The 22,797-nt window shown below is 39.6% G+C and overlaps 1 protein-coding gene across 2 annotated transcripts in view; it reads right to left on the reverse strand.

Annotated features, from left to right (window-relative positions):
* Positions 1-931: 931 nt before the first annotated feature.
* The window catches only part of LOC148899351 (leucine-rich repeat transmembrane neuronal protein 4), a 67,633-nt gene continuing 45,767 nt past the window's right edge, over positions 932-22,797 (reverse strand). The window contains exon 3 of one of the 2 annotated variants that reach the window (XM_088994529.1): positions 932-1,980. In XM_088994529.1, the coding sequence (XP_088850655.1) occupies positions 1,783-1,980 (198 nt within the window). In that variant the 3' untranslated portion in view covers positions 932-1,782. The remainder of the gene's footprint in view (positions 1,981-22,797) is intronic. The other variant, XM_088994530.1, reaches the window with a different exon arrangement.

Genomic DNA, 22,797 nt, shown 5'->3' on the forward strand with positions numbered 1-22,797 from the left:
GTGACGAGTCATCACCCTACGTCACTGAAGGAACGCCCCTCAGCGAGAACGGACATACCTTGCATCACCTCAATGCATTTTGCAATATACTTTGTTTGGTCTGAAAACTTCGTGTTGATCCGTGTTGATGGCGAAATTAGAAGGAAAACACATAAATAACGCGCATCTATTTGATATTCACTGACAAAAATTGTAAGGAATTAATCAGCCCGTTTCCACTGAGCTTTCCACAGAGCTTTGTCCCCCTCTTCTGCCTATTTTCAGTGCTACATCCCCCCCCCCCAGATGACACACATTCGGTGCTACATTTCCCCCCTCAAAATGACACAGAATAAATTCTTTAATCGATTGCAAACATGTATGCTTTCCTCTTCAGAACTATTTGAATCATATTCATAACTGGATGAGTAACAAGAAAGCATATTCTCAGAATCTGAAGCCATTGATTCTAGAGCAAGGGAAGACGTCTTACCGTGACACCACAAACATGGGGGCGGGACCTTCTGAAACTGGCCACTTCCGGTTTCAAATTGAAGTACTTTTTACACACTTAAAGTAATTTTTGTTGGTGTTTTGTATTTGACTAAAAATATCAGACTGCGTGTTTTGGGTATTTTAGATGCAAAAAAGTGACGTCGGTTGTCCTTTAAATCATCTCCCCGACAGTGTCAAATCTGAGCAAGTTGAGTATTTTTGAAGCATCCCCGGAATTGCGCCTCATCCAATTGTGCAGGTGGACCCCATGCAGTGGCCAAGGAATGTATTTTCCTCTCATGAACTTTAGAAGCTGAACAGGTGCCCTTTAGATGTTCGAGTGCTGCTCTGCAGTCTCAATCTCAAGTCTCAAAAACGTCGGCAACAGTTCAGGAAGAAGACCGTCTGAATTCATGCCACTGATCAAAATGACATAACACCAAAGCAGGTGATTCACCACAGTTTATTTTACATTTAATATGTAACATCCTGTAAAACGTTCAGGCATGTAGATACTTGAGCGCACGATAAGAGCACATCTGTGCAGGAAAAATAAACATTTCATACACGAATGCATTAAATGATGAAAAGCTGGCTCAGTATTCTGTACGTGTTCAAATGAGACAAGATCTGGCCTAGCTGTTTCTTTTTTATATGCGTGTGTCTCTGTGCAGTTAATGATAGTGTAGTGGACTTTACAAATCATGAAGAAAATCAAAAATCTGTATTCCATTTTCTGGCAGGGTGGGTGAATGTGGCCTTTTTGTGTGCTCTGTCACTTCTATATTCACTTGAGCGGTTAGTTCAGGGCAAATGAAAATTCTACAGGGACATCGTACTGACAATAGTAATCAGAATAATATCAGAACCAAAAACAAAAAAAGGAGCTGCAGAACAGTCCTTCCTGCAGTTTCCCTACTCCATTGATAATTTTTTTCCATTGGATTATTTTACCCGTCACAGCAAAGGTACCCAGACAAGGAGAAGTGACAAAAATACAGAAGGCTTAATAGGATTAACACATCATCCATGTATTATCGCTCAAACTCCTCAACAAGCAGAGCAGAACATTGAAAGTCAAGTTGCTGTTCAGCCTCCTTGGCTAATTGAGGGTATCGTGGCTTCGACGGGGCAGAAGCTCATCAATCAATACCTCTGCACCCTTAGACTGTATCACATGGAGAAATATGTCATTCTTATTAGCCCGGATCCTGAATTCTCTAAAGAATATCGACTGCCACTGTCGCTTCTTCACCATTTCCATTTCAAAATAGTCCACGTTTTCTTTTGAAAAAGTGAGTCGACGATTTAATTGTGTGTGCGGCTCACTGGGGGAGGGAATCGGTATGGGGGAAGAACGGTCATCGGTCCCCGTTGGTACCTGCTTGGCCTCAGACCATCCATCCTCGCAATGCGGGGCTCCAGGTCGACTCGCAGGTGAGCGTGGCAGTAGTCCAGCACTGAAGGCTCACAAGTGTATGTCAGGGCTCTCAATTGCAGTGGAATCTACAAGTGCAAAAAAATAGAGAGATTTGCACACGCGTGAGCTATCTAAATCAGTCGGAAATCCTCCATTACAACATTTTATCCGCTCCGAGAACATTTGAAATTGGCTTGGTTTGCTCATGGCGCCGCGCTGTCATTAACGCAGTATTGGCTGGTGATACGGAGCATGCCCAAAGACCTGAAATATATGCTGCTCAAAAACCAACTTTCAACTTCAAATGATTTATATGCAAGATGAAAGCCTTGAGCAAGAGTGCACACATATGTTCGGCTTCGTTTCGAAGAGAGTGCTTATTAAATTACCACTTAGCTGATTCCCACACTGGGGGTATTTAAGTTTACCTGCAAGTGAGGTCGGACTTATACCAAATGAATGGCACACAGGTCAAACATATCTGAAGATATAACACATGAAAGTGAATGGACTATTATCTTCACCTACATTATGACATACCATATGCATAGAATATAATCCTATTCTTATCAAGTCTTCAGCTGCCACTAGATTTGTTGTTACCCTGATCTTTTTCACTGCAGTATGAGGTTTTGCAGAAATCAATACTAGCGATTTCACAATATTGTGAAATTTGTTCTCCTATTGTTTTGCCTTAATTCATTTTTTTGGCTTTAAAGATCTTTTTTTTCCTGGAGATATCACTTTACTTTGCCAAGCATGGCCTCATGATCCTTCGGGACTGTATTTTTCATTGCATGCTATAAAAGTGTGCATATTATATGCTGGTTATGATATTCCTCTATATAACATAGAGATGTGGATCTTACAGCATTCTTGTAACAACATAGCTAATGGTGCCCAAAACCCTTTTTCCACAGGAGTGCTTTTACAACATTCATTTGAAAGCAGAGCACTGTACTGGAGTGGAATAAGTCAATCACACACAAACACAAAGTACAAAACAGAATTTTGTTTTTCTACTTTCATTCCTTTCATAACTTTGCTGCTATGAAATTTCTCCACTGTGAGACTAATAAAGGCAAATCCAATCCAATCCAATAATGGACTAAGGAAAACAAACCGATAATCACAATGAGAACAATCACAGACACACACTATAACATAGATAATGGTATCATTCTAAATAGAAGATCAGAAGTAATGTATCGTTTCAATCAGACGGTCTGTTATTAAATATCAGTGTTTCCTTTTATGGAGAATGATGAATGACTTCATCCGTCCTATTGTTCGTTCTTTGTTCCAGTATTACACCAGTCGGCTTTTCAGTCCCTTGTGAGAAAATTACCGCTATGTTTCATAATTATACTGTGGGACAGGTATTATTAAATATCCCATTTGGGATTATTTTGTAAAAACTCAAAAGGATTTAATTAAAACTAATTTGAATCCCCATTCCATCTATATCTAGTGTTGGTCAAGAATCACAATGTTATGGACAGTCCAATCTGCCTTTGTTTGTTCGCTGCTTAAATTGGAAGATTAGATGGAAATAACCTTTTGTTCTACGTCTGAACTGAGCACATCTCCTTTCGAAGAAGTAATGAAAAGTAAATACGGAGATGTAAAATAAGGTAAGTCTACGTGTGTCTTTATCTGGGATTCCTTTGTACAAATTTTTGAGGGGGGAGGACATTGTGGGCTTATTTTCTCCAATTAATGGAAGTGTAAAAGTCAAGGCTTAAAGTGGTGAAATCGATATCGATGGTTGAAGCAATCAGCCCTTCCCGTTTGCTCCACAACTGTACTTGGCAAAAGCACTTCCAACCTTTATCTCCCCAACATTTCTTGACATGTCTGATTGGCTTCTACATTGCTAGTGACTCCTGGCTGTAATCCATAGGAGCCATAAAAATCACCTGAGCTGCTGTAACTGAGACAATAAATTGTTTTTCTTGCCTATTGCTGTTCAACGCAAAGAATCTCTCTAAATCTGCATTTAGCATGAATAAACCCCCAATTTTGGTAGGTGAAGTTGTCCTGTTATACAGGCATAGTCATAAAACATTGTGACTACAGTGCAGGAGTCCACGCAACACAAAACATGAAAACATACTCTTGTGTTTGCTCAAAGTAATAGTTCGCTTGCTATATTGTACGATTTCAAAGTACAATGTTTGCATCCTTGAGTAACAGTTCAAATTTAAGATATTAAGATGACCTTTTGATATTTTTAACTCATTCACTGCCAGACGATGTGCAAAAATGTGTACACTTCAGTGCCAGGGTTGATGTCAATGTCACTCAAATTGCAGGACCCACAGAATATTGAGTTTTTGGGCGACATGTACATTATATTCAGCGTGAGAAACCTTTCTTCTTTCATCAGAAAAAAAGAGTTAATTCCGAAATTACAAGGGTCTGGAGTTATCTGAGCTGTACAAAATACAATACAATTCCTACATATGGATTTATATAGTGCTTTAACAACAGCTGAAGCTGGAACAAAGCGCTATTATGGACACAAGGCAAATGGTGCCCCCTCATGGGTGGGTAAAAACATTGCCAGACGTCTGACCAGTGCTTTATTGGCACCCCCTCCAAGAAAAAACAAAACCCAAACATATTGGGGAATGGTTTTCAATTCCTGAATAAATTCGGGAATGGCAGCGAAAGAGTTAAAATGCGTTCTTAAAATAAATAGCGACATTTTACAAAGGTAACAATTCTCTAAGGTTACTATCTAGGGATAGCGGAGGAAAAAACACTGGACGTCCCCTTTGCCTCCTCTTTATTGTTTGCCAAATAAATTATGTTTTTCTTTCTTTCCTCCAATTTGTTTCTGCGAACTGTTATCTTCTGGCATACTGACTTTTTCCCATTGTTTCCCCCAAGTCCGTCTACAGTCATATCCAGGTGGCACTCTCAGCTTACAATCTCAAAAAGATGTGGAATCCTTTAGCGCCTGGATTGTATTTTTATGAATTACAACAAAAACAGGACTGTGGTACTGAATTTGCAAACAATGACATAAATGGCCGTAGGAACCGGACTGAAATTAGGAAACAAATGATATAGTTAAAAATGGACTATTCAACATGTAAAATATTTTACACCATTTTACATTTTCTTTAAAGGACAACCGACATCTCCAGACAAGTTGTGTCCTTAATTTTTAAAATTGCTTCAAATGACTTCTATTGAGCGTATTTTACAAAGATTCCACCGCATATAGCTACATTTTATGTTTTAAGACTCGCACTGAATATTCCAGAAGTCTTGTTTTTGAGTTGGTGACGAGTCCTCACCCTACGTCACAGAAAGAACGCCCCTCACAGAGAAAGGACAAACCTTGCATCACCTCAATGCATTTTGCGGTACTTTGTTTGGTCTGAAAACTTCGTGTTGATCCGTGTTGATGGCGAAATTAGAAAATACATAAATAACGCAATGGTAAATCATTGTATGTTACACTGAGACAACTATTAGATATTCGTTGACAAAAATTCCAAGGTGTAGAATCAACCAATTTCCAACTGAGCTCTGGCGCTATCTTCTGCATTTTCTGTGACACTACACATCAGTCTTGATCACTCAAAAAACCCGGAAAACCTTCTCATAATCGATTGCAAACATTTATACTTTCCTCAAGTGTTTTTTTTTTTTACAAAGAAGCAGACGTGTTTGGTTGAGATCTCCGCAAAACGGGCGTTATCCTCGTGTAGCAACAGCTGGGATAGGTCCCCTCGTGGCAGACAGAGAGTGGGATGTTTTTATGTTCCAATGTTAATGTTGATGTTAAAATTGGTGAAAGTAAAACATCGTTAGTATTTATAATATTTGACAAATGACCTGCTCTATTATTACGTGTTTATCCAGTTTATGCTGTAAAATAGTTAGTTTAAAAAGTGCTTCAAAACGTTGTTTTCTAGAATTGTAATTAGAGTTGCATTTAAAATGTAACCAATATGGCCGCTGCAATCACACGTACCCATAGGAAAAAAAGTAGATTGTTCACACAGATGCCAGTAGCGGAAGAAGGAACAGCAGTCAAGCCGCCAAATGCTATTAGAGTGTGAGTGTACTCTATAGTCAATGATCTCTTGACACTTGATTTCTTAAAGCACCTCCAACTGCACAGCATGCCCAATTCGCACTTACTGTTCACATCTTTACCTGATCCCTTTGCACTTTATTGGACTGAGTACTCAATATTCCAGGGTCTTCTGTTGAAATACGGGCTATTCTCCTAAATTGTAAATCACTTTGGCTACGGATGTTTGCCAAGGGAAAACAGGTAAATGCAATGCATATAGAATGGCGACTGACTTTCAAAATGCCTCGGATAATATTCAACATTCAATTGACCTCTGAAGTAGTTGAAAATCGCTTGACAACTTGCAATCTATATTTGCAGTTTTTTAGAAATGGCTGTGATGTTTTATTTTGTTTGCATCTGAGTGAGGTCCTCAATAAAGGAGCATCCACTATAATATCCAAAAGAATAAGACATTTGCTCTTTAATATGAGGAGTAGTCAATTTAGAATGAGGATCAATCAAAAAACGTCTTGTTTGATACTGTGTGCATTGACACTAGTTCTGCCTGAAACTGTACATATCGGCAATAAAGGATTACAAATCTTTTTTGGCCCAGACGGTTTTAATTAGGAATATAGGGGAATGTTGGCTGTTATGTGAGGACCTTTCAGAGAGGTGAGTCATTCGCTTCCAAGTTAGACAGCTGCCAACAGCTGTGAGGGGCTTCTGGAGGCATACTTTCAATTTTGCCTGAGGCCTTACTGTGATCCCCACAACTCTTATGGTTTTACCAAGTATAGTTTTACAGTACACAGACTCCCGGACATATAAAATGAAATAAAATCTCTTGATTGCAATAGCAACATCAAGCAATCGTCTTCATTCCTCTTAACACAAAGTAATTTTATAGTGACTCACTGGCTAGTAGACAAAGTAATAAAACAGACATCTGGCATCAGACCCATCTTTTCTTGATGGGACCGACGGCCAAAAATTTTTTCAATATCTGAAATATACATTGAGACTGTAAAATGCTATTATATTCCCTTAAAATAGTATGATGCCTTTTTTCTTCTCTCTGAATTTGCTTCTGTATGTGGCCCTCAGCTTAAACAAGTTATTTGTATTGCTGGACTTTAATTGCCTATAGGTGAAACGTTCCCGGAAATCTCCATTAGACTCTTTACTTTTAAAAGTGATTCATTTTTAAAGCACCTAACACCTTGTCAACAAATTTGGTAAAATCTTGTTAATGATAAAATTTACGTACACATTGATGGTGGGAGGAAATGATTTTGCACAAGTATAAACATCACTTTCCCTCATCATTTGCTTTCGCGACTCACCCCCGCAGGCACTTGCTATGACATCAAGATGAAGTGTCAGAAAAGGCTTCCAAGTCATCAATGCCACCAACGTATGCATTCCTAGGAATGATTTCTAAATGAAGCATAATTTTGGTATATGCGAGAGATCATCAAGGGTTTATCTCGATATGACACTATTGACACTATGAGATTTGTGAAAGATTTCTACAAGCATGCAAGAAGAGGCACAAACTTAATTGTAAACTCACGGGGAAACTCATCCAGTCACTTGCCGGATATACCCAAGAGTATGTCTACTAAACATGCACAGTTGCTACGAAGATCATTTTGCTTAAGATAGTGTTCGGGCCCGCAGACAAGGCCGTGAAAGCCCTGACAGCATGAGTGAACATGCTATTGAGCACACGCAATTTGGGATCTCAGTGAAAGATCGCAATCTAGGTTGATTCCAAGCAACACGCAAACCACTTGCTTGCACCATTTGTTACGCCAAACATGCAGTTAAATAGCTGTTTCCTGTAAACTCCTTTTCCGCATCAATGTCTCAGCTTAAAATGTGTGTTTGTTTGGGTTTTTTTTTTAGACAAAAAAGTGAAGCTGATTACCAAGGGAAAAAAAACTTCAGCAAGCACAGGAAGGACATGCGACTGGCACATAGATAAGATTTGTAGAACTGGGAAGCAGACGAGCTCGCGACAGTGCCCCACAACCTCTCTGATTCATTTACTGTATTTAGACCACTGTGACCACTTTCATGCAATACTGTGTGTATTAAGAAATTGACATTCCTACATTCATTAAGAAAGCTACAAAGAATCTGCTTAGTTCATATTAATCATGCAGTTGGTTGGGCATTATTGCGGGGTGTATCCCACATTGACGGATGGTTGGAGGGACGTCGAAACTCTACAATAAATCCAATATTATATAATTTAAGAAAGCCTCCTTAAGCCCCATTTTACCAAGTTATTCTCTGTTTTGACCGACAGTGAGAAAGAGAGAAAAAAAATGCATGCTGTTTGTGTGTTTCTCTGGATCTCATGTTATTGCAGCACTTCAAAATTAATAAAAAGTTAGCTAATTTCTCCATTTGGAAAAAAAATGTTTTTCTTTCTGAACAATCTCAAGAAAAATCATTGCAACCTTTGCTCATAAAGTACAGCAAATCATGGTCAGACAATAAACAACCTCAGGGAGTTTACCGGACATCTACTAGTTTTTCACTTTACAATCAACAAGAGCACAACACACTGGAGTGAAATTGCTTTACCAAGTCGGCAAGTTGGTATATTACCTTCGAATTAATTACTGTAAAATACCTTTCAAAATCAAAGCCAAAACCTTTTCTGGGCCATGCTGAGATTGCAATCACGACAGTATTATGTCAATGTCACAAAGCAACACATCGTTTCTCACGTTAACACATCACTCTTGTCAAATGAACTGTACCTGAATGATTGAAATAAATTCTCTGCAGTGCTCATCTGGATATGGCAATAACTGCAGCGTTTGGATGTATATTGTACATTTCCCACAATAAGGATTACATTCTGAAACCCTTTGATATGATTTGGCCTTTGCACTTTTCCACCTTCGATGCTGACGGTACAAATGAGTACCACCAGAAATTTTTACTCGTAGAAAATAAAGGAGAGTACCTTTCTTCCCAAATGTGCTGTTAGTTTTTCGTCTGTCAACAGTAGATTGCATCACAATTACTCCAGGTGTCCAAGTGAGTGCAAATTGCTTTGCTTGTTTTTTTGTTAGTTACTAAACATCCACTCCACTGCGAGACTAATAAAGGCAAATCCAATCCAATCCAATCCCAAAAATGGTTCTGATGTATAAACTCTTCAGCCTAGGAATTATCTATAAAACTAATAGAAATGCGGGATGAGATTGTATTTATTTACAATGAATATGATAAATATTGTAAAAAAAAAATCAGCATTTCTTGATTGATATGGCTTCCTTAGAAGCCAAAGAAATGATTCAGCATAAAAATGTCTTCCAAAAATCAAATGTATGGTATTGAAAGGGTTAAATAAAATATTCTCAGCTACTGTCTATGATATGAAGCTTCATTATTCCAGTATGAGGTTGCCAGCCCACATTGTCATATTAACAACATCCTCCGCAATCTGTCAAGTGAATCATTCAGTCAGTGGTCAATGTTGCCGCAGCGAGAACAGACAAGCCTCCGTTAGCACAACTGTCTAGTCGGTGACACCCCCGTGCTTGCTGCTTTGCGTGGTAATGGACATAGGACATTTAGCTGCGATTTAAATTTACTAAAAGACAGTATTGAATAAAACTTGCAAGAACACATACATTTGTTCATTTCTTTCAGTAAATTAGATTTATGGACAACTGCACAGTGCTGACCTCTGCCGATATGGGCACCTGACATCTTTGCATTATATTCCCACGGCCTGAGGAGAAATTTGGATGTCAATTACAATGTAATATGAATATCCCTCAGAAGATACAAACATACTGTATCTATATTGCGAAATAAATAAATAAATAAATAAATCAATTTGCAAATTTCCCCATTGCGGGACGAATAAAGGTTTTCTGATTCTGATTCTGATAAATCAATCAATCAAACAATCCATCCATCCATCCATCGATCAATAAATACATATGAGTTGTGGAGGTTGGGGCGGTGATGTTAAAATACTACAGTCTCGTGGGTGCAGTGCTGTCGGTTGCATTCTGTTCACCCGATAAAGATAGACTGTAACAGCAAAAAGTGAAATTGATCAATTTAATATCACCAAGTCAATAGCAATTGCTTGGCATACTGTATATCCTGAACCTTTTGAAAGTTTCATAAAAAAGCATCAAGCACAGTCCTGCTAACCAACATGAAACATTTATAAACAATGCCTGGCGCCTCTGTATTTAACTAAAATCCCGAAAAAGAAAACCATCAATCTTCTGGACAGTTAAAAATAAAAACTGAAAACTGTTGCTTTATCCCACAGCCCTTGTGAGGCTAAGCGAATCACATAAGAGATAGATGGATGCTCTTTTATTTTATTTGTGTCACAATACACACAAGTGAAAATTGTGCTGAAACTCCAAAATGCCAAAAGTAATATGATTTCTCCATTGATCCATCCATCCATTTTCTGATCCGCTTTATTATCTATCACAAGGGTCGCGGGGCATGCCGGAGTCTATTCGGGCTGTCTCCAGGCAGTTGCCAGTGGACACCGTGAACCTGTTCCCAGCCAATTGCAGGGCACAGGACACCTATTCACATTCACAATGACAGGGACACTTTAGAATGATGCATTAACTTGCCATGCATGTTTTTGGAATGGGGTAGGAAAGTGAAGTGCAGCAGGAAACACACGCTGGCACATTGAGAACATGCAAATATCAAACAGGAATGCCTGAGACGGAATTGAACCCACACCCTTTGCACCAATATTGAAATTGAAATGGAATTGAAATTATTCATATTCATATTAAGAGTCTCTCATTCAGAACATTTAATTGGGGACAGATACAAAATAAAGTCCTTCCCCTTTCTTAAAATCTATTGTTTCTATGCTCATTACAAAGGGGAACTTTGGTGCAGACCACAGAGCACCAGATCAGGCACATGCATATGCACAGGGAGTGAAATGTGGGCGGAGGGGAGCTCAAACAGTGGTGGATTTCCTGAGCACGCATGGAGCTCTGGATTGCTCAGGGGCACAAATCTCAAAGAACTGGTCGACATGTACATGTTTTTATTTAATCCACAGAGAAAAGTCCTTATAGATGAACTCTGGCAACACCGTGGCAGTACCTCACCCCCTAACCGCATGTCTACCCAGTAAACAAATAGAGCGCACCTCAGCCTCTGTCCAGAGGACATCACAGTATAGCGAATATGTTAAACTTGGACTCATTTGCACGTGAATCAGTGCAGCCCAAACAGAATTTCTGGCGGCATTTAAACAGTTTCTCTTGAGTTCTTCGGCTTGATAGCAAGCAATAACAAATGTCATTGTTTCACGAGCTTCATAATTTATGCTGTTTAAACTGTTTCAGCTGTTTGCTGTCACATACGGATTTGGCAGCAGGTGGCGGGTTTGCGCCTCCCTGCTTGTACACACCTGCTGCCAATCACCAAATCTAGTCACCGGGTATTTAAGGGGTGTCATTCAATCATGGGATCACCGGTGAGTTAACGTGCCTCACCACTGCCATTGCCCAGGTTTGATATTGTCTTCTACGTATGTATTTGTGTGTGCCAGTCCGAGGCCCCGCCACTCGTTGACTTTCCGTAGGTGGAGTACTTACTCTGTGCACAAACTTGTTGACATAACTTTTGTTCGCTTTGTTGAGTACGAGGGTTGGTTCTCCCCTTGCCCTCCTACGCTCATTTCGGTTATTATTTATTCATATTTCTCCTGGTTTATATTTTGGACCAACACCCTTAGTTTGTATTTGTTCGTTCGGTACGGTTCACGTTACCCGATTAAAATACTTGTCTGTCTCTGTCGACTACGTTGGGGATTTTGTTGCTACGAGGCTAGACTCTCTGTGCCTCATTCAGAATGTGACATATGCATTGTTGATTTTTGAAAAAGTAGACACATTATGTGTGCTGCACTTTTACCGAGACACAATTTCAGTGTTTATTCTGATTTACGTTTATTTTGTATTTTATCATCTATATCGCCGGAATAACATTTCACCACAATGTAAAGGACATTATGGCACTGCAAGGAAACGTGAGCGCAAGAGTTCCTTTTTATTTCACTGACTTTAATATTCACAATGTAATTACATCTTCTTTCTAAAGAATTTGTCAAAATAACCATAATCCCACAAATGTGGTGGATTTATCATCTCCTAATGCTGCTCATCCTGTTTTCTGCTCATCAATGTTAGCAAAGCATGCTGAGATTTGCTTTTATATCCTGGATGGTCCATGGATGAAAAAAACACACACAGGGCTTTTTCCGGTGAACGTAGAGAAAATGACCGAAGAGCATAAATGTATAGAGTTCCCACTGGATACCGGATGCTGAAAATGTGTACGATTCACGGCATGTTTGTGGTTATTTTGTCTGTGACACTTTGGCAGGGATACTCATGCGCTAAGGTGTCTAAGTGCCCATTTTAGGCACGTTTGTTAGTCTATGCATCCAAAAATTGTAAATTTCAACTGTCAATTTAGAATTGTCTAATGCGTTGTATTTTATCATCGACCCAAATGAGTTACTTAGATTTTTTATTTTTTACAAGCAGTGGCATCTCAAGGATGTAGGGCTGAGGTGAACTCCGCTTTCACTTGCTAACATGCATTACGGGCACTAAATATAGCTGTTTTTGATGCAATTCCACTAATCTTTCTGACAAGGAATATAAATCGGCTACATAGGCTTTTTGCCTTTGGATGGGAACCTACAATGAGCCATCCAATTTCACCATATGCCAGATGCTGTTATCACATTCACAAATGTATAAAACCATCTAACATAAAATGAGTGAAATTATTTCAGTGTGTATTTGCTGATACAAACTACGTTTGTTTTGTCATATTGTCTCTATGCTGTCAATATTATTTGTTATTTAGTTTTTTTTGTTCTTTTGACTTCAAGACGGCGCCGCGAGAGTGGCTGCCTTTCCAGCAGCTCATGTATTTTGTTTTTCTACTTTCATTCCTTTCATCACTTTGCTGCTGTGAAATGTGAATTTCTCCACTGTGAGACTAATAAAGGCATATCCAATCCAATCCAATCCAAACAATACAGCACCAACATACCATTTGAAAAAAAAGTGTGGCATAGGACTCCACACTTGGACTTCTCCAGGACCAGGCTTTTATCATTAACAGTTAAGGACGAAAGGGTCACTTGTTGTCTTTCCAGTGACTATAACCACCATTTATACTTACGGCCACAATACACTGTGATAAGATCCAAAGAACTAAACCCATTGCTAATGCCTAGTTGACAGAGTGTTTAACTCATTCACTGCCAGATGTGTAAAAATGTGTCCACTCCAGGGCCAGTGTCATTGTCACTCGAATTCCAGGACCCACAGAATATTGAGTTTTAGGACTATCTAAACATTCAATGCAGCGTAGAAAAACCTTAGACTTTCTTCTTTCATCAGAAAAAAATAGTTAATTCCCATGTTATTTGGGTCGGGAGCTATACCAAATAAAATACAATACATACATAATGGTTTATATAGTGTTTTAGCAACAGCTGAAGCACTAACATGGAAACAAAGGGAAATACTACCCCTTTGTGGAAGGGAAAACCATTACCAGAGGTCTGGCCATGGCTTTATTGGCACCCAAGATAGAAAAAACAAAACCCGAACTAATTCGGGAATGGCGCTCTATGTCATCTTTTCAATTCGTGAATAAATTTGTGAATGATAATCGATTACATTACATTGTTGTATACAGATGCATAAATTAGGTTCCTTTCAGACATACGACACACATTAAAAAAACTAGATACAAAAAGGATTAATATCTAGCTTGTCCAAAAAAGACCCACCCTTCCCTGTCTACCCCGGGGGAAAAGAAGATGCAATAAAGAAATCCATGTAACAGAAAATGAAAAGAAATGATGACATGGCAATCCACCTTAGAGTATTTTTTAAATACATTTCACAAAGCCAAACCATTTAATTTACCAGTCTCATTTATTCCACACTGAGATAATGTAGCAAGTCAAAGATAATGCAGCAAGCACAAAAGCATTGTTAGAAGGCGAGACTGACAGACTCATTCTTAATGACAATACAGTACAGTATAATCACCTTTATTCAGATTGAATGCTAATTGTTTACCCGCTTGCCTGCTTTCCAAAAAAATGCAACATGTATTTGTTTGACAGGCAAGATATCACAGTTCCTGCACACTGTTTTAGTTGAGCAAGAGTTTGAAGAATGACTACAAGCCTTATTGAGAAGGTGAACTTTACAACTTCATTACATCTTGTCGCTGTATCAAATATCCTGCCCGTGCTATGTTAATACTGTTCTGTATCGATTGATATTGTTAAAAAGGTTTTGACTGAACTATTTGATCATAATTGTGGTTGTATTTTCGAGCTGTGTAAAGATGCTCAGCATCAGAAGAGCTGCAACTAATATTTTGACTATCTGAGACAAATTGCTGAGCTGGTGTTTTTCACAAAACTGGTCTCAGATTGTGCTGGTCTGTATATAAATGATGTTCAAATTTTGTATATTCTCATTTGCATATTTATGAGGGAATATGAATGAAGATGTTGCTGCCATCGTCGCCCGGCACCCTATTACTACAATGCCTCATTTATCGTGAGGGTGACCACGTGTCAAGTATCTACCCATCCATTTTCAACACTGCTTATCCAGGGGCCACCGGTGCTGTAGCCGCAGCCTATCACAGTTGAATATGCGCAGAAGGCAGACCACAACTTCTTTTCAAACAGTAGCAGGACACACAGAGAGATAAAAAAACGATTCACACATGCATAGATGGGAACCGATCCCACACTGCCTGTACACAAGTCAGGCAGGTGTAGCACTGCACCATCAGTGACAGGTGTATAGTAACTACTTCCCTCCATTTTCCATACCGCTTATTCCTCGTGCGGGGTGCTGGAGCTAATCCCAGCCGTCTTCTGGCACTCGGCAGGGGCCACCATGAATTGGTTGCCAGCCAATTGCAGGGCAGACAAAGACAGACAACAGTCACTATCACACTCACACTTAGGGACAATTTGGAGTGTTCAATCTGTCATCCATGCATGTTTTTGGAATGTGGGAGGAAACCGGAGGACCCGGAGAAAACCCACAAGGGCCCAGGGAGAACATGCAAACTCCACACAGGGAGGATGGAGCGGGACGCGAATCGACGACCTCTGCACTGTGAAGCCGGCGTGCTAACCACTCGACTCCTGGGCCACCATTGTAACTACAAGAAGTAAAACTATATTGTTCCTGTTCTATATACATTCTTTTGTCTTTATTCTTCTATGTGATGTTTGTAACCACTTGAAGGCTTACTGGGGTGAAACAATTGAAGTGCCAAAAATATTTTTCCAGAATAAAAATGCTGGCAGATCAGCCGCATGTAAAGGAAAATATATATACAGTGATACCTAGGCTTACGAACTTAATTGGCTCCCAGACAGAGTGTGTAAGGCGAAAAGTGTGTATCCCAAAAATAAATTTCCCATAAAAAAAAATTAAAATGAGAAGAATCAGTTCCTGGGTCCCCATAAAACATAATTTCCTACTTTCTAATTTTCTAAGCCTTAAAACTACACAAAATATACCTTATTTCAGTGTTTTTCAACCTTTTTCAAGAGAAGGACCATTTCCTCCGTTGAAATTATCTTGGGGCACACCCCCAGCTGAAAATGAAAAAAGTATTAACTGTTAATGTATGCTTTTTTTCACATTTTTTTATTATATTATTAATAATTAACAATATACCAGCCACAGCATACACAAAACACATAATGTGCAACACAATATGACAGGCCATAACATATTGTTAATAACAATTATAATATATATATATATATATATATATATATATATATATATATATATATATATATATATATATATATATATATATATATATATATATATATATATATATTGGTAATATAAGCTTTTTTTAAACATTGAAGAATGATGTTATATTATAACATAGGATTTAACTAAACACAAAGAAAAAAGTATTTTATAATCTTTCATATTTATACGTATTTACTCAGTGTGAAACCTGGGCCTGTTTGGACGAACAGAGAGCTGATATCCTGGCCGGGATGGATGAAAGACACACACGAAGCTCTTCCTCCACAGCTCTCAGTCTTTCTCTATCTTTTGTTTTTACTGCAGTCAGGCTTGAAAAGCTCACCTCACACTGATATGTTGTGGACAATGGGAGCAATGTCAAAATAGCTTTGTGAGCCAGCATGGAGAACTCCTTGGCAGCTGCCAACCAAAAACTGTCCAAAGGTAGATCAGCAAAGGTTAGCTTGAGGCCACGATCTTGTCTCAGTTGTTACTTCCTCCTGCTCCTGTAAAGACATGTTTTTTCCAACAGCTGATGCTGAGCTGAATGTGTCCCTAACCCAGCCAAGGTGGAGGCTGAGGAGAAATAAAATGTCATCTTCTCCTCAAGAGTTTTCAGATGTTTCACTATTAACTCACACAGTGCAGTAGTATTGACATCTTGCAGTTTATTGGTGAGTGGGAACATTTCAAGATTGCCCCTTTCCACATGTTGCTGCCAGAGGTGCACCTTTGAACGAAAACCATTTATTTTATCTGAACTTGTAAGCAGATTTTCATTTCGACCTTGCATTCGTGTGTTCAGTTCATTGAGATGATGAAAAATATCTGCCAGGTATGCCAGCCTTGCACACCACTCATCACTTGCAAGCAGCTTTGCGTAATCGGACCCCTCATTCGTCAGAAACACTTAAGTTCCTCTCGCAGCTCATACATACGGGCCAGCACCTTGCCTGTTTCCCCGTTTGTTCAGGCAGGCGAACAAAGTATTCCACATTTTTATTTTGGACTGAGGCGTGTTTCGTTTGGAGATGGCGTTTAAGCTTACTTGGGACCATAGCGCTGTTGGAGAGCTTTTCACCACAGACCAAGCACAATGGAGTCAGTGCCGCTGCACCTACGGTAAAAGTAAATCCAAATGAGACATAGCTTTCGTTGTATTGCCAGAAACTTTGATCGACGTCACTGTCTTTGCTTTTTTTGACCTCCATCCATACTAGGGCCTTCATTTGGGTCCGGGTTTTGTCCAGGGTCCACTTCTGAGTCAGCATTTTTCCTGTTCAAAAACCTCTCCATCGCTTTCACCGCCGTCCCGCTAGCCACAATCTGCATTTGCCGCACTACCCCTGCGTCACTAATTCGCTTGTCTCAAAGCGAATTAGTGACGCACAACTACCCGATGTTGCCATTTGCTGGTATTGAAGAGTACTACATGATTACTCTTCCAGGCGCTAGACTGCACAGGCACACAAATCGGATAATTTCCCGTGGCACACCTGACAATATCTCGCGGCACAGTGGTGTGCCGCGGCACACTGGCTGAAAAACGCTGCCTAATTTTATGCATGATAAATGTGCTATGGTATTATAATTAAAGAAATAAACTGTAATTTATAATAACGTGGTTTTATTTACTTTTGTGATGGTCGTTGATGGCTTGATGGAATGGAAATGGCCGGTTTCATCAGCATTACACACTTGATGAGGAACGTAACCTTCTTTCACCTTCTTGAGGAATGATCCCTTGTAGGTGCTTCCTCTGTGATAATTTTATCTAGTTCCTCATCAATTGTGTTCTGTTTAGCTGGGTTGATAGCTTTTTGCATTAAGTGTACAGATGGCTAATGCAGGTTGTTTGTGGAGCCTGATTGATGGGATTTTTAACCTTGCAGTCTACACTCTGCCTTTGAACTATCAAAGTTGGAAGTCTCACTGTCGCCTGTCTGTCTATTAAATGTTCAACCCCCTCCCCCCCCCCGCCCCCACTGCTGCGTACTTGACCAATCACGTGACTTTAACCGAAGACTGGGGGCAATTTTGTAGACTTCCTACCAAAATGATATACAGTCCGCAACTGGGCTGCTGCACCGTAGTTGATGACCCCTGTAACAAATATGCTCAACTTGACCTTGAAGATTCCCAAAACATAAGTCAAATTAAATCATTTGGTTCGTTCCATGTGGGACAGCACTCTGAGAGTGGAACAGCCATAACCATCCCATATAATAAAAACAACACAGAGTCATAAATACTGAAGGCATTCATTATGAGTCCAGACATCAAAACAAAGGAAGGTTAATATTCACTCTCTTTCTCGTTCTAGTCAGATCAATTCCTTCAAGGACTATACGCCTCCCAAGCAAATTATGACCAGATTCTCAGATTGCATTGATTTAGTGTGAGCAGATATTGTAATGAAGTGGTAGAATGAGAACTAATAAACTAATAACAATATGTTATGTAATAGAAGGCAAATCCAATCCAATCCAATCCAATCCAATCCAATCCAATGAGATATCTATTCACCCTGCTGCTCATTACACGTTTTCTGTTGGAAAGACAACACATACAGTACTCCATGAATGTCCGCATTTGAAGGCATCTCCTGTAAGTGTACCTTTGAAGATAGAGACCTGTTGCAGAGGCGTGGCCCTTCAATCACTAATTAGCAGTATAGAAAATAGCTATGACATTTATATCGAGATGCCCTTTCCTCACACACGCACGTTCGATGTGGTATTTATTCACAATGCCAGTGTCTGAAACTCATGACAAAAAGTTAGCGGACACCCGGGCAGAAAACTCTGAAAAGTTGCCTGCCTGGCCATAAACTTGCATGCACCATTTTTCATAACTTGACGTCTTGACGACAACTAATAGCAAAAAAAAAAATAATAATAATAACATTGTTGCAAAGTATAAATGATTTTTTAAATGAAGTAAGTACCTAACACAGATGCTCCCTGACTTAATTTATGGTAAATATCCCTTGCTGAACATTTTGCTGCAGTTGTCATTTGTTATCATGGTGCAGCATGGAATGTTTTCATTGCACTGTTTGCTTAAAGCCACACGGACTCCTCTTTCTAAGCGGCTTTCAAAACTCTCAAGTACACTTTTCAGTCAAAAGTGTACTTGAGAGTTTTGAAAGCCGTTAAGAAGGAGGAAGCCATGTGGCTTGTAGCGGTTTGCTTGATTGAATGAAACAAACAATTCATTTGAAAAACATTCTTGAAGAAGTTGTTGTCCACCCGATCTGAGACGTTTTGTAAATTGTACGCACCGTGCAGATGTTATTTCAAACACTGACAATGCTGTAGATAACAGAAATATTGTTCTAAAACAGTCCTTTCAAAAAGGGAAACATCTGTTGAAATGAAACATTTTGGGCTTTGAAAGAATGGAAATGTATTTTTAACAGTTATTGTACAATTGTTTGCCCTTTCCCCTGCTATAAAAAATGTTTTGAATCCGCTTTAATCCATCTGTAATCCCCAACAATCCGGACAAATTTGAAAAATAGTGGATGAAAAGGGGTCACAAGTGATAAAATACGTCTCTGTTGAATGTTATTAAAATAAATCTGAAGAAAGTTATCTTTGTGTTGATTCTTTCATCACATGATAGAAAATATGGGCCTGAGCCGTGGTTTTGTAGGGCCGACAAGTGTCAGTAGTGGATTAGATTTTGCAGCTGTTTTTTTTTGTACATTTTCCAGATGTCTGTATTTTACATGAGTATCTATCTGATGGCATTTTATTTTTACCTCCAACGTTCAAGAAAAAGATGATGCACACTCTACTCCTTATTTTTCTTTACCTTAGACAACAAATGATTTAAAATGTCTTTAATAGGAGTCTTGAACACAGCATGCCACATGCGAGGTGATTTTTTGTGTGTTTTTCTCGCAGGATCACTACTAAGGGGACGTTTACTGACAAATACATATTTAAAATACAAGTTAAACGGACAGTTAGGACGGCGGAAAAAAAATCATTGGCACTGCCCTTCTCACTCTCAAGGACACTGTAAGACCCAAAACAAGGGCACGGAAAATCCTACTGGACCCTTCGCACCCTGCCCACAACCTTTTCCAGCTACTCCCCTCAGGCAGTCACTACCGATCCATGCGCACCAAATCCAGCAGACATTTAAACAGATTCTTCCCCATAACCATTAACTCTCTAAACAGTATCCCAAATATACTGTAACTGTATAGGGCCTTTTTCCAATTTTGCACAACCCTGTGGAACGGCACCCCATTATAATCATTGTAACTTTAGCTCTGTACTCACTTGAACCACTGGTACTGACCTATATGATGTCCTGTACTTTAAATGGTTACATACTATATATATATATATATATATATATATATATATATATATATATATATATATATATATATATATATATATATATATATATATATATATATATATATATATATATTATTTAATTTTACTGCACTTTAAATGGTTACATACTGCCTCAATGTCCCCTTGTTTAAGACTTCGAATGTTGTGCTGCCTGCCACTGCACTCAGCACCAAAGTGCGGGCTTTTCACTCCAGTCCAGTTGCCATGGCAATAATTGAAAAGAATGGGCTGTATGTCCAACTTTTCATGCTGTGGAAGAGTGTGTGTTGAGCTTGTGCGTGTATTTTATTTGTGGTACAACCTCATTATGTGGACACTGCATTTAATGTCCTATCTGACATCAAATCTTAACTATTAGGCAGACAACCCACGCACTAAAAAATACACATCATGTTCCTGCTCTAAATCTCATCTCATCTCATACATGAGATTAGTTGAAGAACCAACACGTTTAAGTTTGGTGACTCAGTCTAGGCGAGACCATGAACTACACGGAAGGGGTTGCATGGGGGGGTTGAATCTGGTTTGTTTGATCCCTTTCTTCTACCTTGAAAGGACAGAGGGGGCTTTAAGTGCCACTGTATGGAAAAGCCTCTGAACCTGAAGAAAATTGCAAAGATGGGCTTCTCAATGGACAGAAAGATAGACAAAAAACAGCGCATGAGACATGACTACAATATGTTCAGTATGATTCCCAATGCATTGTCAAATACTGGCAACAAAAAGTGCATGTAAATCAGTGGTGGACCGTCAAGGCCTGCAAAGCATTCTCTGCTGGCCTAAAAATATCTGCATCACAGACTGATTATTTTTGTCTATGAATATTTATTAAATACTTCCAATTGTCTTTCAGTTTCCTTTCATTACTTTACCCGTGTTGCGCCGCTTCGTGATGTGTGTTTCCGTATTTAAGCATTTGACCAATCACATTACAGGCATCATTTGATACCAGGGTCAGAAATCTCCCTGGATACCTTCACAACCAGTTCTGCGGGCCCTGTCGCATTAATTGTGTCAATGAAACTGTTGCTCGAACCAATCCAATTTCGAGTTGGCAACCCAAAAGGGGTACCAATGCCTTCTGGAAGGCGCTTGTCACGTCAGAGTTTTCGCAAACTATGATTGGCTCGTCACTAGCCAATCATAGCTTGCGAAAACTGCTTTGATCACAAGCCGCTAGTGAAAAGAGCATACGGGCCAGAGCTAGCACACTGTATCGGATGTGAACTGCATAAGCAAATACAGTGGAACCTCGGTTTTCGAACGACTCACAGTTCGAAGAAATCGGAGTCCGAACAAAATATTCGAGAAATTCTTGCTTCGTAGTTCGAACACCATATGGTGTTCGAACGCCGGCACGTACGCACTCACGCGTCGTGAGTGTGTACGCAAGGGTGGAGTGTTGAGCGGCGTACGGGTGTATCGCTCTCTCCGTGACCAACTGTTTTCTCTTGCGGACGGGCTGCGTTTTGCTCTAGCGTTTAATATAGGTGTACGAAGAGTAGCCCCTAATCATGCCTACAAAGAAAGTAAGTGCTGCTACAAGTGAAAAAAGAAAAGTAGTGCAACTATTGCATTTAAGAAAGAAATAATCGCAAAATATGAAGGAGGTGTGCGAGTGTCTGATCTGGCTAGGGAATACAGCATGGCGAAATCTACGATCAGTACGACATTAAAGAATAAGGAGGCTGTGAAATCTTGTGATGTGGCTGTGGGAGTGAGAGCAAGTGTCATTGGATAGATATTTTAAGAGAAAAGAAAATCCTGTAGCCGAGTCATGCATAGCTGTCACGTTCCGAGCGAGAGTGACGGCAGCTGACTCGTCGGAACGTAGTGGAATGTTTGGGATCCCAAAGCAGGCGGCAGAGACGTACTAACCAAGCAGGAGTTTATTCACAAATAAAAGAAAACACAGCGAGTAAGAAGGCAGGGGGTGATCCGACCCGCTTACTACGCCAAAAGGCAAATGGCATTCGAGGGTGCAAAATTACGCAATCCTGGAAGATGACATAAATTTACGGGACGCAGGGAAAATATCTCGGACCGGATACACTCGCGCATCGAAGGAAGAGTCCAGGTATGGTGGCGAGTTGAGTCAATCATCCGACAATGGCGAGGTGATCGCGAACCGTATAAATGCCCCGTGTCCGTGATTAGAGAATTGACACCAGGTGGAGGGCGGCCGGGAGAGGCAGCCCCGCCCCCCACTGTCAATCCGCACGTGACAGGAGCAAAGAGATATGAACGTGTGAGCACCCTTCAGAAAGAAGAGCTCCCCGAAGTTTTTATGGAAGGGGACTCCTTCCAAACAATAAATTTCCTTCCTCCGTCCACCTGCACCTTCTGCTGACCACCACAAAGGTAAAAAATCATTTTCATAATTCTTTTCTTTCTGAATGTACAATTAGCCTGGGTTACATTTATGTTTATGTTATTTGTGCCTTTGCCATTTTGCTTCACATTTTCTGAGATATAAATTGCTTTTTATGTGTTGGTCAGCATTTTAATGTGCAATTTCATGCATAAAATAATGTATAAAATACTGTACAAAATACTGTACTAAAAAGGTAAACATTCAGGGGGTTGGAACGGATTAAAACGATTTATATTATTTGT

This window comes from Hippocampus bargibanti, linkage group LG04 (genome assembly GCF_051943395.1).
Source record: "Hippocampus bargibanti isolate YZ-2025 linkage group LG04, ASM5194339v1, whole genome shotgun sequence".
NCBI classification, from domain to species: Eukaryota; Metazoa; Chordata; class Actinopteri; order Syngnathiformes; family Syngnathidae; genus Hippocampus; species Hippocampus bargibanti.